Below are 15,764 nucleotides of genomic sequence, written 5' to 3'. Positions count from 1 at the left end.
AGAAATGGGAATGTACAAAGTAATTGCAAGACGTACTAGAAGTAAAAGTTGCAGCAGATACTCAGTTAATACTGGGGATGGAGAGAGGAGGAAACAACACTAATCAAGAATTAAAATAATGAACTATCATGCCTAAAATGAAAAGTGACTAATGAGAAACAAATTACAGCTACAGAATGGTACTCAGTGCACCTAATAACACTACTTATCTAAGGCAAAGTATTCTATTAAGTTTGGCGTGATTATAACCTGAGTTAATACTCTTAGTACGTGCTTAGTGTACAAACAAGTGGAGCAACACAGTCATTGTCATAATTCAGAATTCTCTTATGATCTTTTGATTCAATTTACAATTTATGGGAAGAATTACAAGATTACATGTATTTTGCAACCTCCTAAATGGTTACTCAACACTTCAAGAAAGATTTAACAGTAAATTAAAGAACTGCAATTGTAGGTGAGCATGCTCGTCATTTTAGATTTTACGATAATGTGACAATTTGGATCTCTCAAGCACTAGCAATCCGCAATGTAGAATTATATCCTCTAGCTATAAATATTCCAAACAATTTTGAAATAATATTTTGGCAGTAGCTACTTACTACATTTACCAGATATTTTGAAGATTCTTATATGGGAATTTATAGAAACCTTCATATAAAACTGTACTGTTTTTCCTGTACTTTTTGTATCAACGGCAGTAAACAGTCATTCAACAATACCATGACTACTACATCTCCGGAATAAGCAGAATTGCACACATTCAGGCACTCTCTATTAAAGTTCTGCTGTCTGGATAGGAAACAAAAAAGTTTCCTTGGGTAAGAAAAGTTGATAAAAGCAACTGTGAAATACTATTTTTTTTATTAATTAATATAAATTTGACTTTATTAGTCACTTGCTTAGCACACAATACTGTGTAATCGAAGGCATTTATTTTTGGTATGCAACAGTGCACTTATAACCCCATAAACTCCTTTTTGAATTGCAAGACTTAATAAGTTACTTAAAGTGATAGACTTTAATTAATATTTTTAGTGCAGAGACGTATTAATTCTCCCCATTACATATATTTGTAAACTGTTATACTTTCATGATACTGATAGAGGTTCTGCAAAATTTCCTGAAGTATGAAAGTGGTACTGTATGGTAAATTCATTGTGACCTGGTCCATCCATTTACAAAAAGAAAACGGTGTTCACTAAGTAGCACTCCTGTCGTCATCTAAATTACACTTTTCTCATCAGTAGCCTCCTTCTTAGAATTTGAATTGTAAGACTAGTGATTATTAAGTTAGTATTTCCTTTGATAAAGAAATTTGAATTTCAATACCGCCTCAAGTCATATGAAAACCAAGTCCGAAACGAAGGACTGATTTTCAGTATAATGTGATTTGCTCTGAATTGGACTGTAAGGTTTATTCCAGAGTTCAATTTCAGTATCAAATGTAAATGGTAAAACAGGTCAATTTTACACAATATTTATAAAACACTAAATCTGGAATTCTTAACATTAAAAAAAAACCAAACCAACAAACACAAGCCAAAACTTGGCAAAATTTTTTTGATCGCTAGATTTTTTTTTGACTTCATGTCATCTATTTTTGCTACATAGCCATAGACTGTTACGACCATGACAATTTCATGATTCTTTCTTCCCTCCTCTTTTTGCTTTTGTTGCCAATATTTAAGTAGTTTTGCTTGTTAAAAAGGAATTAAAAGGTAGTTGTTCAGTATTCTTCGTATCTTGATGCTTCTCCATTTATTACAATTTTGGCTGAGTCTCTCTCACTTCTTCTAGTTTAGAAAGAATCCACTGTGTGAAGAAAAAGGAAAAAATAAAATGTTTCCTTGGTTAAAAAGCATACAATGCAGGTAAAAATTATATTGCATTGGCCGGCCACTTCACTACATGTTCTCTCCCTAACCAACTTTTAACACAGTGTTCAAAAACAGTGTTTAAATACCAGTATCTTATACTGAATGGCACAGCTAATTAAACTGGCTAGGTTGGTATTTCAGTTTCATGGTCTATATTTCAATGAAATACTTTTTAAAAATAAATGACATTATCATTTCACCCACATCATTATTAATGCTCTTGCATTAGTCACACCTCTAGACAAACCACAAATGACAAATAGAGAAGCAAGGATACCAAAAGACAGAGGACAAAAATATGTTGCAGCGTGATCATACAGTTATTTAGAAACACACTTTCTTGAACTATATTGGGTGAAATTCAGGAAATTCACATTCACATGTTTACACAACATGAAATGGAAATTAGTCGCCTGAGAGTTCTAAAAAGAAAAAGAAAAATAAATGGTGTGGGGTAGTTGCATGGAAATCCATGGCAGAAGATGAAGTTATACAACAGGATTGCCATGAGAAATATGCGTAACGCTTTCAAGGAAGATGAGTAAATTATTAAAATCAGATTCTGTTACTGCATCAGGTTTTATGTTATAGATCTTTAGGATGGCCTCCCCTCTCCACCAGAAGCTCACCCCCTCAAGGAAACTCAAAGAAGCCAGAGCTTCTGTATAGCAGGTTGCTGAAGGTTTGAAAGAAGAATTGGCAAGAAAGAAACTGTTGAATTGGCACCTCTCACAGATGGAACACCTTGTGTCCAATAGACTGACAATGTTCACAATGCAGTGTCACTGCAATTACCTTATAACCTCCTTAGTATTAAGGGTGCAAGTTTCATTTTCACTACTCCTAGAACACTTCCCTCAATGTCATCTCTCTGTATACACAGCACAGATGTCACATTTGCACAAGTAAGCCGCAGTCTAAACAAAACCCAGAAGTAACTCTCAAAAGACTTCCTTCTGAAGGATAGCCCCTAAGGCCCTGATAACAATTTCTGAATGAAACTTTCTATTAATGCATTTCCTAGGGAAGGATTCCTGCTCTAAGATAAAACCACATTCCTTACCAAGCCTGTCTGACAGTGACATTTCCCTTCATACTCACATTCCTGTTGGTTTTGTGAGGTTCATGGGCCTTTCTAAGAAAATGTGCAAGCCAACAGTTTTGTGGTAAGTTTTTCAGCTTTCTTTTCTTTTCTTAAGACTTACAGCATACATAATATGATGCACTAATTGGAGTTTTGGAATTACTCCTGATTTAGTTGGGGCACAGATGGGACTTCCTTCCCACACAGACTACTTGAGACAAGAAAGTACAAAATGAAACATAATCTTTTGTAAATAAGTAAATTCAGTTCAATGGCTTTGTATCAATAGCAATGGAAAGTAACTCAGGTAAATATTCCACAAAAACTAGTCAGAATACAGCCAAAGAACATAATAAGAATCCTTGTATAAGATAAATCATTGTAGTTGGCATAGTTTTAGGTCCTTATGACCTTAGTACAAAAAAAACTGTAAGAAAAACAGGACAGAAAAACAGGATGTGTTGATAAAGAGTATCTGAAACCAGCAGATATCCAGGATGTGCTGGTGGCTATGCTAACTGATAAGTAGAAGGACAGGATGATTATGTCTGCAATTTTACCAAACCAGTTAAGATAATGTAAGCATTTATCTACTGCACATGCTTCAAAGATTGCCAGAAAGTGATGAAGATTGGGGGTCACTTACTTCTTCCAACAAAGACCACTACCACGTTGTTGTGCGCATGCGGAAATGGCTTTGGAATTATGTAAAGTGGTCCTTGGATGGTTAATGAGTATGTATGTCGTTTAATGAATATGTATGTTAAGCAACAATGTAACCACGGCCTATTTGAGGTTCGGCTGAGACACGCTAGGAGAAGCCATCCCCCATGTCTCCCAGCACTGCAATAAAGAATACCTGCTTGCCAATTTAAAAAAAAAAAAAAAAAAGAAATTTTAGAAAGAGCTCAGTACCTCCAAAGAGTACGGAAAAGTCAAATTCAGCATGGGGACCTCAAATACCTTGACAGTATTTGTAATGCTTTTTGAGGTAAGAGTCAAATGTTATAACCCAGCTGTGGTTAGAAACCACACTCATGAAGACAAAAGCAGATGAAAAGATGCAAAAGCAACTTACACTAATGAGAGGACCAACTTTCACAGACTGTTTCAAAGCATAATCTTGCAGTACTATATCCCACTGATGTGAATGTATACATGACTAATTTACTGTTTATGAAAATAATTAGCTATGCTAAGAAGAACAAAGCAGAACTTTTGCAACCTCATTGTTCTGGTAGCAGACCTGAACCACTACTCCTCTCTGTTGTAGTCAAAACTAGTGATTATCAAAATGAAGAGGCCATATATCATATAAAATAAAAAGATTCGTGTTTCTATTAGGGATTTTCTCCTTTCTTCAACAAAAACTATATAAATGAGGAAGAGGAATGACACCTCATCTCCCCACCCACCTGGAATAAAACTAAGTGTAATTTACAATTATTGTTTGATCTATTAAAACACACTATTTTAATTCACATTCTTGACTGCTTAGTTTTTGTTAGTAGTACTATTAAATCAGCTGTTTGACAGACAGTTATAATTTTGAAGATTTATAGTGAAGTGAAAAGTTTGGTACTCGAGTATTTTTTAAATTCAGTACTGAATAGATCATTGCCATTTCCATCTGTGTCATGGCTGTGTGGAAATGCTGAATTTTAAATAAACATAGTCATTTCAGGTTAAGAATATTTCTGTTCCACTTTTTAAGCCAAATATAGCACAGCATAATTGTAATTATAATTGTAAAATGTTGTACAATAATTTTATTGTAACACTAATTGTAAATATTGTTACAATAAATTATAAAAAGTATGTTGACTTTACCTTAGCATCCTCTGGAGTTTTAAAATTAATAATTTTTCCAAATTCTTTGGCATGGAACACAGACTTAACTCGTTCCTAAAAAAATAAATAAATAAATAAGGAAGAAAGGTAATTCAAAATTGAATTGATTTCTTCAGACTTTACAACTAAGAGGTTATTTACCATTAAGGCAGCTATATAGCTATTTGTTTCAGACAGTCATTACACTGATCTGAATATGTTCACATTGCATGCACACACCCTGAGAAACTTCATTTTCTGCATGAATGCACAGGAGAGTGTAACGCTCAAGCAGTAACAGACTTTCCTTACCATGGAGTCCCTTGAGACTCGACCATACGACTGTGCAGGAATGGAAGGCAGATAATGGAGCATGGGAGGTAACAAAATCCAGTACTCCCTAAGGCTGTAATTTGTCTTTCACCTTTAAGTCATTACTTGGGTGGACATTCCACCAATACTGACTTGCAAGTAGTAGAGTTAGCAACTTAAGCTTCAGAAACAGAACATAAGCAGTGATTTGCAAAATACGGTTTTCAACCACAGATTTCAGTAAAGAGCATACTACAGATATGTTAATGGACTCTGAAATGACTACTGTGTAGGGATAAAGATGGATATGTTATTCAGCATTGTCTGAAATGGCAGAAACTGTTAAGAATTATTGCATCCTGTAAAAGTTCACTTGCAGTCAGAAATCCAATTTGGAGGATTCCAAGCCAATATGGCTCTGCCTTTCATGCTCTCTGCAATAGAAACAAATAATCTGAGTGAAAAAGTGAATGACTTTATACACTGTCAAGACTGTCCAGACAACCTGTATGTGTAATTACACACATGAAGCTTATAAAAGAAAGAAAGAATACAAAGCACAGTTAAATTCATTGACTGAAATTAAACTCAGTTACCATCTCAACATGAATTTAAGAACTAATTTCTTTTTTTTTTTTTTTAAGGAACTTCACCCCTGTAAGTACACTCAGTCACCAGTGGTCATCTTTCCCCTTATGGCCTTCACCCGTTTACCAGGGAAAGAAAGTTTCGGGATTATTTAAAAGAAAACTACAACTGAGAGCAACATTCTTCAATTTGCATTGAAAGAGATAAGCATATTTATAAAGATATTAATACTTTATTACACTTTTGTAGAATTTTGTTACTAGCAAATTAAAAAAAATCTCTTTGAAGCACAGTACATGAAAATGTATTGCTCAAATATATTTGAAATTTTGAGATCACCACAAGGTAGAAGGGTAATGTTGGCATATTTCCACAGTGACAGAGTGCATAATAAAAATACCCTGCAGTCTTCTGAGAGTTTTGTTGTATCACCATTTTACAAACTATGAACACACCATGAAGTGATGCGTACCAAAAAAAAAAAAATCCCAGGGTTCAAGGAGTACTTTCATCTGCAAACACCATGTCACAATTCTGCTTAGAACAGCCAGAAGCTAGTTATATGAGGAGTTTGCCCGTGACAAATTTCAACTCCCTTCATTGAGCATTTTAACTAGAAGAGAGATCAAAAATTAAAAGGCGAGAGATCAAGAATTCCAAGTTCAATTCTATAAACAGTAAGACAAAAAGCAAACAAAACATTAAGTTCACAAACCTTGGCTTCAATGCGTAATCTTCTGCCTTCGACGATGAATGGTTCTTTGGTAAATTCATCGTAAGTGTACTGCCATTCACATGTCAGCTGTCCAAATGTCCCTTTTGTCACAAATAACACACCACTATGTATGAGAAAATGAAATTAATAATTTTTAAATCAGTGTAAAAATACTTAAAAGTTATCAAGTAACCCTAGATCTGGTAAAGTCATTAGTTGTTCCAAAATACTTCTCATTTAATGATACATAGCAACCATACAGCATACTTTTTAAAAGAGTGAATTTTGAGTCTTATTTAAAATACTGTGTCTCATAGCAAAACCATAACATTCCTTCTAGCGGTATTTCTGCAAAAAGATGCATCGAATTCCTATTTGAGAAGAATGCCTGCTACTCCACTGCTAGACATTATTTACTCTGTTCCTGTATTATCCAGTTTTCCTTCAATATGCTAATTTATAAGGGAATCCCACAATTCTATTGACTTCAGCCTACTCAGATTTATAACAAATTCTTCTCAGCTAAAGACCAATATTCCACTTCTCTTCTTAAATAGAGAAATTACTGTGACACCCAAAACAACACTCATGTGCTCAACAATCCCACTGTTAACTGTTGATCCCACTGCTGGCACATTACTAAGCATGCCTTCCCCATTATTTTATCTACATACATGACGACATAGTTACTAGTCAACAATCATCACAGTATGAACATTTTGATGGTAGTTTTAAGTACTTATTATTCAGAGTAAAAACTGTTTACCTTTTTGTAACCATTAACAGATCTGTACTGTTGACCATAGCATGTGCAATATATCTCAGTTTTGCAAATCTTCCATTTTCAATTTTCTAAAAGAGATAAAAGTTTCATACCTTTGAATATGCTAGTATAAATTCATATACTAATTTTGTGCTAAAAATTTATTTATTCTCCAAAAGTCAAAGTCAAAGTCAGATCTGTGACAGCTAAAGTTCAAAGTTACATGTGATTATTTGGTTGCTGTTAATGCAGCCATGCAGATAAAAATCAATAATCAAAACTGTCAAAGAATAATATAATTTCTCAAAACATTTCAAGAATCAGTTTTCTACATATTTTTAGTACACACCAAACTTCTGCTAATACAATTCTGAGACAACAAAAGAAATAAGAATTAATTTCCTAATTTACGTTAAAGTCACCTCCAAAACACTGGAATATCTAACTCTGGGAACAAATCTAAACTGTATACAAGAACCCACTGTCATGTAAATAGTGGGACTTAATACTGCACTTGAGGCATTGCTTATTTTCTCCATGTTCTCGTTTCCCCCTGAATTTACTTAATCTTGCCCCATAATTGCTGCCAATATTGTAACAGAATATTCTTTCATGGGTATTCTTTAATGGGCAATAGTTTTAAAATATTAATGACAGCAGATGAATAATTTTTAGAAACAGAGGCTCTGTAACTTTAACATGACTTGGCAACCATTGCATTTCTGACTTTCTGAGCAAAGAGTGATTAAATTAGTGATTGAATTAAGATTGCTATATCTTAGTTGGGAACTGACTCCTTGCATGCTTCCCATCTGTTGCAAATTGAAAGCAAAAAAAATTAGTATAAGCCAATATGATTCAAGAAACCCTTAACTACACACGTAATGCTTCAGATATGTATGCCAACATTTTAAAAAATATGTAGGTTAGTTCTCAATGCAGTTAAAATAGCAAAACCATTTAATGAGCATCCATCACCATTGTAAAATGATAAAGACATTTAATTAGACATACCCTACAACTTCAAATTTAGCTGCATGGATAACTTCACTTGCCCAAACATACATTTTTAAATCATGCCTTCCCCTAAAGATGCTGATTCTTTCTTTAGTGACTAACATCAAGAACATTTGATTAACAGGCTCCCAAAAGAGATTTCTGTAAGTTCTCAGAAAGTTCAGAGTATGTTAGATAGTAACAGGTTGCAATCCTAAACAAAAGCTATTTAAATGTCCATCAAATTCCACAAAAAGTTTTTCATTCTACTAAGATCCACAAGCAAGTGATTTGTATAGCACAAAAATATTGTCAGAATGTAGTATGTGCTGACCTAATTACTCCTCATTGTTAGCAATGAATCTTATGATGGTAAACTCAAAGTTATCTATATGCTGTAAGATAGAACACAGATAACTTTGTATATATAAAGTACCTACAAACTTTGTTCTGTAGACTGTAGTCTAGAGTTTTGTAGACAAGACATGATAATTGGGAAATAAAGCACAGAAAAATGCTGCACAGTACTTTTGCAACAGTAATGCATCTGTGCCAATGCTGAGCAGTAACTACTTATAAATATTCTGCCTTTCGATTTTTCTGCCCTTCATTTACAATCTGTTCCCCTTCTAGCGTTAGACTTGCACCTATTCATTAGGAAATATATCATGGAGGGATATGCCAATTTACTGATGGTAATTCCTATAGCAGTATCACTACTGCATTCTGCTACCAAAGTGCCTTATGAAACTTTAGGTCGAGAGAGGTCCTCCTTCCCCTCTACTCGGCCCTGGTGAGACCGCATCTGGAATATTGTGTCCAGTTCTGGGCCCCTCAGTTCAAGAAGTACAGGGACCTGCTGGAGAGAGTCCAGCACAGGGCAACTAAGATGATTAAGGGAGTGGAGCATCTCCCTTATGAGGAAAGGCTGAGGGAGCTGGGTCTCTATAGTTTGGAGAAGAGGAGACTGAGGGGTGACCTTATTAGTGTATATACATATATAAAGGGGGAGTGTCACGAGGATGGAGCCAGGCTCTTCTCAGTGGCAAACAATGATAGGACAAGGGGTAATGGGTACAAACTGGAACACAAGAGGTTCCACTTAAACTTGAGAAGAAACTTCTTCTCAGTGAGGGTGACGGAACACTGGAACAGGCTGCCCAGGGCGGTTGTGGAGTCTCCTTCTCTGGAGACATTCAAAACCCGCCTGGACACATTCCTGTGTAACCTTATCTAGGTGTTCCTGCTCTGGCAGGGGGATTGGACTAGATGATCTTTTGAGGTCCCTTCCAATCTCTAACATACTGTGATACTGTGATACTCAAACATAAAAGGATATATAGATGTATAAATACACTTTTAGAACAATTCTACAGTATTTCACTACTGTTTGCAGAAAAACAGCAACTTGGACCACTGTCTGGTGATGCAAAACTGTTATAGTTAATATTGATCAATCATTGTTCAATATTAGTTTCACTACTATAAGAAAAAAAATACTGATTTTTAAAACACAACTTCTGTATTTCAAATTAAAAGTGGTTTAGTAACCTGATTACTTTAGTACATGTTGTGGTTCATCAACTAGACATAGAAAAGGAATGCATCTATTGAATAAAGACACTCCGGCAGCTGTTAAATTTGAAGTAATCCAAGCATAAATTCTCTTCTGTGCAGATTATTCTTACCTGTAGTACAAATGCTTAAATGTCAATGCAGTAACCTAACAGTAGATCTGATCTTCTGTGCAGAGATGAATGTGCAAATGTGCTCAGTGTCTTTAAAGTGCCATCTCTGTGTTTGGAAAGATTCCTAATCACACCACATGCTTCTGATTTATTGAGAAGCAAGCACAGAGGCATTTGACAATGAAATGGAAGTCAGTAGTGGAGACAAAACTTAAAATCTATGAACCTTACAGTTATAGTTCTAGAAAATACTAACAGTATCTGTGATACAAAATTCAGAATGTTTGATATACTTCTTGAATCATCCCAACTGAAACATGTAAAAAACCACAAAAAATTCTGTAAGAACTGTTACAACTTTAAAAAGGGTTATAAATCTGCTGTTTCTCTTTCTGCTCAGATTAACTTTTTCAATTGGATTTTAGATTGCCAATGTATTTCCTTATTAATTTGATTACTGTCCAGACATTTAAGTTTTAAAGGCAATTCACTGTTCTTGCTAGAAACTCAAATATTGAATATATCTTTCAGTTCAAATTATAAAGTGACATCCTCCAAAGCTGTAAAATTGCTACTTCCATCAGACTAACCTGGTATAATTGCACACCTGGTCTTCACCCCAGAAACATTTAATAACTCTAAGCAGTACCCAGGTCACTTGATAGATCTAACTTGAATGTGTGTGAAAAAACAAAGAAAACTGTCACACAAAGCCAAACAAACAAACAAACATACAAAAGTAAACCCTTCCTTTCACTACATATAAAATTCTCTTCTCGTCCCTTATTAATAAGAATTAAAGTTAATCCTTTATTGGCTAATCCCTCATTCCAGTTATCCTAATGTGCAGTGTCATTCTACAAACAGCAAAGCTTTTGACAACGATACGCTAGTGCCTGAATTCAAGATTCTGTTCAGCCATGCAGAGCAGCAACTCCGAAATCAACCCGGCTTTGCCAAAATGAACAGAAATTTGTGGTCAAGGTTAACATTCCAATATAATGACACAGTATGCAGGACAGCAAAATCTGGGACAGCAGCTTTCTGTCAGAATATGAAGCTTCTACTTCACAACAGAAATATTTGCCTATGTTGACTGCAGAATTATCTTGGTCAATTTTTGAGATCTCAATACCAAGAGAATTCATTCTATGAGCTGAACAGTGAAACCATACTGATTTACACTTCCACTATGATGACCACATCTAGATGTTCTTTGTTTCCTGTCAATACAACCAAAGTTCTTGGATTTGTAGCTTTTGAAGTGATTACTGTATTGGCAGGGAAATGGCAAAATATTTCAATTTGCTTTTCTGTTTTCTCTGTCAGCTAACAAGCTGGTATATACTTTATCTAGGACATTTCTAGTTTTTACTTGCTTTTCCACCACAAAAAGCATTTGTTTTAGTCAAACAAGCCAAGATGAAAGCTGAGTCATGGAACAAGCTTCCATGTTCTTCTGAAACAACTGCTGTTAGCTGTTCTCAGCAAGCTTCCTGTAAATATACACAAGTCTTCTATTTAAGGGATGAACAATGACTATATAATAATTCCCCAAATTTGCACATTTAAGTGGTAAGGATCTTACTATCTCCTTTAACCTAGACACATTTCCTCCTTTGGAAAATGACAGCTGTGAATCAAGGGAGCAGCAAACTAGATGGCATGCATGAATGGATGCCTGGCACGAGTCTGGACAATGCCAGGCAAAAATGAATTTACTTTGAACTTTGGAAATTATTTCTCCCTATAATTCTATGAAGTGAAATGTCAGTTTTAGAGTACTCCACAATAGAGATGTTTATGCTTTAATCTGAACCCAAGCCAAGGGAGGTGAGGGAAAGAGAGAAAGGAGTGTGATGTTTTTCCCCACTTCTCAGATGTTCTTCCTGGCAAACTGAAGTTTGAGTACTAAGAAACAACAGTCTGTTCAATCCATTCCAACGTTCTACCACCTGATCTGAAGCTTACCTCATGACCAAAACCAGATCATTGAACTGAAAGCTGAAAACCTCCACCACAGTAGGGCATAGTACTGAAGCCCAGCTTTTGAAGGTTTGTCTTCTCTACAAGCTTACATCCACTGCAGCATAGCTGAGAAGCAACCTTACCCAACACTATAAAAGAGCCTTCACGAACTCATACACTATACAGGTAAATTAAAAATAATAAAACAAAGGTTTGAATTTATTTTGGTTTTGAGTAGGCACTGAGATGTGACACAGAGAACTCCACTGATTTCATGATGTCAAATGTTAATGGCATCATGAATGTTCATAAGCATTAAACTACCTTATCTGTCAGCTTTATTCCCTGGCAGGCCAAAGACCAGTGATTTCTGGCAGTTCTATACCTTCTGTAAATAACTAATAACAAAGGTATAAACAATGTATTAAATGATTCCAGAAATATCTATAGTATCCTTCTGAAGTGGCTTAAGCTGATAGAATTTCCTGAGAAAACCAAAAGACCAAAGAACCCTAATCAAAAGGGACATACTAGATAACATCAGAGATAAAAAGCACAGCAAATTCTTCACCTCAGCAATGTGTAACATGTAACCTCATTACCATTATAGACGTCACTAAAAGAGTAAAATTAAACACTTGGAAAAAGCTGAATCATCAACTTGTTCTGTAGCTGACAGCAGAAATCTTGGCAACCTGAGCTGAAAGGATGGCACTTAGTCTTGAGGTTTTCAGCAACTGTACTGGATGTCAAATTTAATTAACCAGTGAAAAAGTGGGAGTAAAGATTGTGCAGCCAAAAGTTAAACTATTAAAATATATTATAGTAAAAATGGGAGAGGGGGAACAGGGAGAAGGTTGTCTCTATTTTTTTATATGTTACTGTAAATCCCTAAGTAAAACAATTTCTAAATTGTTTTAGGGTTGGGGGATTTTGTGTGTTTGGTTGTTGTTTTTTTTTGATTGTTGGGTTTGGTTTGGGGTTTTTTTTTTCCCATTGTTGGTGCCTTAAAGAGCACCAGTTTCAGCTAGCTAGCTAGTAAATTTCTCGTAAGTTTTGGTTCCATGACTTAGCAAAAAATTAAGTCCTAGCATCTGAGGCAATACAATTTTTTGTTATCCTAAATCCAAATTATTTATGCAATGTATATTCAGAAGGAACTAGACTCAAGATAGAATCAAATAAAATACTTGTACAAAATCACTACCTTTTTCTTACATAAAAACTTCAAAAATAAAACTATATACCATGAAAGAGATACCCTAAGGTATTAATCATATTTGCCAAATATGCTGGCACTTTTTTATCTTTTACATTTTTATTTTTTTAGATAGCATACTACAACCTTTCAATGAGTAAAGAAAGAACTCTCATTAGTTATGTTCCAGTGGAACCTGAATTAGCGATACCTGACCCATGCAGAATTTTACTTCCACATTCTTTAATGATTTGTAAAATTGTAAGTTAGAAAACTTAAAAGTTAAGCCAACTTGACAGAAAAAAACCTTTTATTTCTAAAAAAACCCCTATATTTGTGTTTTTGCAGGGATTCTTTTTCAGTCACAAATGATTAAATTTCTTTCTAAAGCTGTTGCAGAATGAGTTAAAAATGCTTTGTTATAAAATTGACATGCATTGTCCTGCAAGACAGGTCACTACAGAAGAAAAACAAAATTTTATAGCAAGAAAAAAGAAATTGCAATAAAAAGCCAAAGTGAAAAAGAAAATGTCAGGTAACATTCAAAATTGCCAAAATCCAGTGAAGTTAATAAAATGCAGCAGTAAGTTGTCTAGTTTCCTCAACTTTTAAAACAATTTGTCTTTTTCAGTATGAAAGATAGAAAAAAAAATTCTACATTCTTGGAAAAAAAAAAAAAAAAAAAGAAAGCTCCATTTGTATCTAAAATACACAAAATCTTAACAAACCACGCCAGTCTTTCACCTACTTTGGAAAGACATGACAAAATAAGTAGCAATAAATGACCTGTAGCAACGTTAAGGACCGATAGTTTCAGCTAAAAAAAGCTCTCAAGTTGATTTTGTCCCCTATTATCTGGGAGATTACAGGCATATATATATTTCCTTGGCTCACTGCTAAAAAGATCAGACTGTACACCAGCTTTTGAATGCATAAGGCCAGAATAAGCAGTTTTATGGATTCTAATGGCTCTTCTCTCAGAATTTTGATAACTGGAAGACAATGGACAATGAAGGACATGATACCGCCTTCAGTAAATATGCAAACATTTCAGAAGCTCTTATTGTTCTAGAGCAATTCTACTTCTTCAGCTGTTGGCAGAAGAGTTAATTCTTACTAGAGCACTTATTGATACCTAAATATCTATTGCAAGAAATACGTAAAATGTAATGCAAAAATGTGAATTTAGCAACAAACCACAAAAAAACCAAACCAAGACAAAACAAAAACCCACCAAAAAACAAACAAACAAAAAAATCACAACAAAAAAGCAAAATCTGTGTAAGCATTCCAGTGAATACAGAATAAAACATTTTTAAAAGAAAGAAATAGCTTGAAAAGCCATACGGAAGAATTTGTAATACAGAATTGTAGTGCTTCGATGTCTTTATTTTTACCCCACATGTCAAGCTAAATAAAAAACTAAATATTTTTGCATGTTACATATACTTTACTTGTAAAAGTACTGCTATTTTCTCCAGTTGTGATCTTACATAGGGTTTAGTTCTGGGGTGAATTTTTTACTTTCTTTGTTGCTATGAAAATGAAAATATTGATCTAAGAACTAAATAATTTATGGTCTCAAGCAAAAAAAATTAAATAAATCATTATTTTCCACATCTAAGAATTCCAAAGGATACACAAAATAAGAATTTAAAAATTAAAGTAAAACAAATGATAAATGAAAAATTAAAATTTTATGTTAAATGCTCCTTTCAAAATACACGTATTTTATCTTTTAAAGAGTTCTATAGGCCATTTAGTGTTTTCACATAATCTAGTTCCAGGAAGCATGAGAAACAATGTGGAACAGAACAGATGAATCCATTTTAGATATACTTTAGACATGTTTATTGTTGAAAAGCAGACAAAATACTTTTGAAATATGAAATAAAGAAAACAGTCAAACAGCATTTTAACACCAGTAATGACTGTACAACCCAGTAAAGTTTTACTAAGCATTTAAAAGCATTCCATCTAGCAAATCATAATCAAAACCTATCAAACACATAAATGCAAAAACATTAAATACACTTGATAAAAACATATCTGGAAATAAACTCTAAGTCACGATATTACTATTTCTTCTATTATTCAATACTACTATCACCTCATGTCCTGTTTTATGTGTAAGACTATTTTTATTATATTCTTTGCTCCTCTGCTTAGCACTCATCATCATACAGTTTATTTCCCCGCGTATTTTGCACAGCTTTAAAAATTAGAATTTAGTATCAGACAACCCCATTTTCTCAGTGGGAATTATAGCAGCAACATTTAATACTTTAAGGTCAAAAGTGACAAAAGCCATGTATATCTATTACAGTCCATATTATCCTAACTGTCATCATCATCATCATCACTACTACTGTGAGTCTTAGTCCACTCCCTGTAGGCCTGTCTTTTCTGAAAGCATGGTAAAGGAAGAAGAAAGCAGAAGTGTTAGTTTAGAAGTATTAGTTTGTCTGGCAAGTTTGTTAATTAAAGCAAAATAAATCCCTAGAAAACAAAGAAACTCTAAAGTGACATCCTAGTTTAGGACACATTATGAGCACACGAAATCTCCTATATCCTACTTCCTTTAATTAACATATACAACCTCTAAACCATCAGAAGAAATTTTATTCCAGTCTAACCCAGTAATTGTTAAAAATGCTACAACAGAGTGACTGCAGTGGGGCCAGTCACCAGGCCTGTATACATGGAAACAATACAAAAGGGAAGAATAATCTTTTTTCCCTG

General features: G+C 34.3%; 1 protein-coding gene across 6 annotated transcripts in view; it reads right to left on the bottom strand.

Moving 5' to 3' along the window:
- Positions 1-553: 553 nt before the first annotated feature.
- The window catches only part of VPS13A (vacuolar protein sorting 13 homolog A), a 104,149-nt gene continuing 88,938 nt past the window's right edge, over positions 554-15,764 (bottom strand). For 3 of the 6 annotated variants that reach the window (XM_080636871.1, XM_080636872.1, XM_080636873.1), the window contains exons 69-72: positions 7,176-7,261; positions 6,410-6,533; positions 4,795-4,869; positions 554-1,815 (exon numbers count right to left, since the gene is read on the bottom strand). In XM_080636871.1, coding sequence (XP_080492997.1) covers positions 1,765-1,815; positions 4,795-4,869; positions 6,410-6,533; positions 7,176-7,261 — 336 coding nt within the window. In that variant the 3' untranslated portion in view covers positions 554-1,764. Of the gene's footprint in view, positions 1,816-4,794; positions 4,870-5,106; positions 5,541-5,841; positions 6,308-6,409; positions 6,534-7,175; positions 7,262-9,862; positions 9,963-15,764 lie in introns of those variants that run through there. The other 3 variants (XR_013958690.1, XM_080636874.1, XM_080636875.1) reach the window with 3 other exon arrangements.

The sequence above is a fragment of the Psittacula echo genome (assembly GCF_963264785.1).
Source record: "Psittacula echo genome assembly, chromosome: Z".
NCBI lineage: Eukaryota > Metazoa > Chordata > Aves > Psittaciformes > Psittacidae > Psittacula > Psittacula echo.
This window is presented reverse-complemented; position numbering and strand designations above follow the sequence as displayed.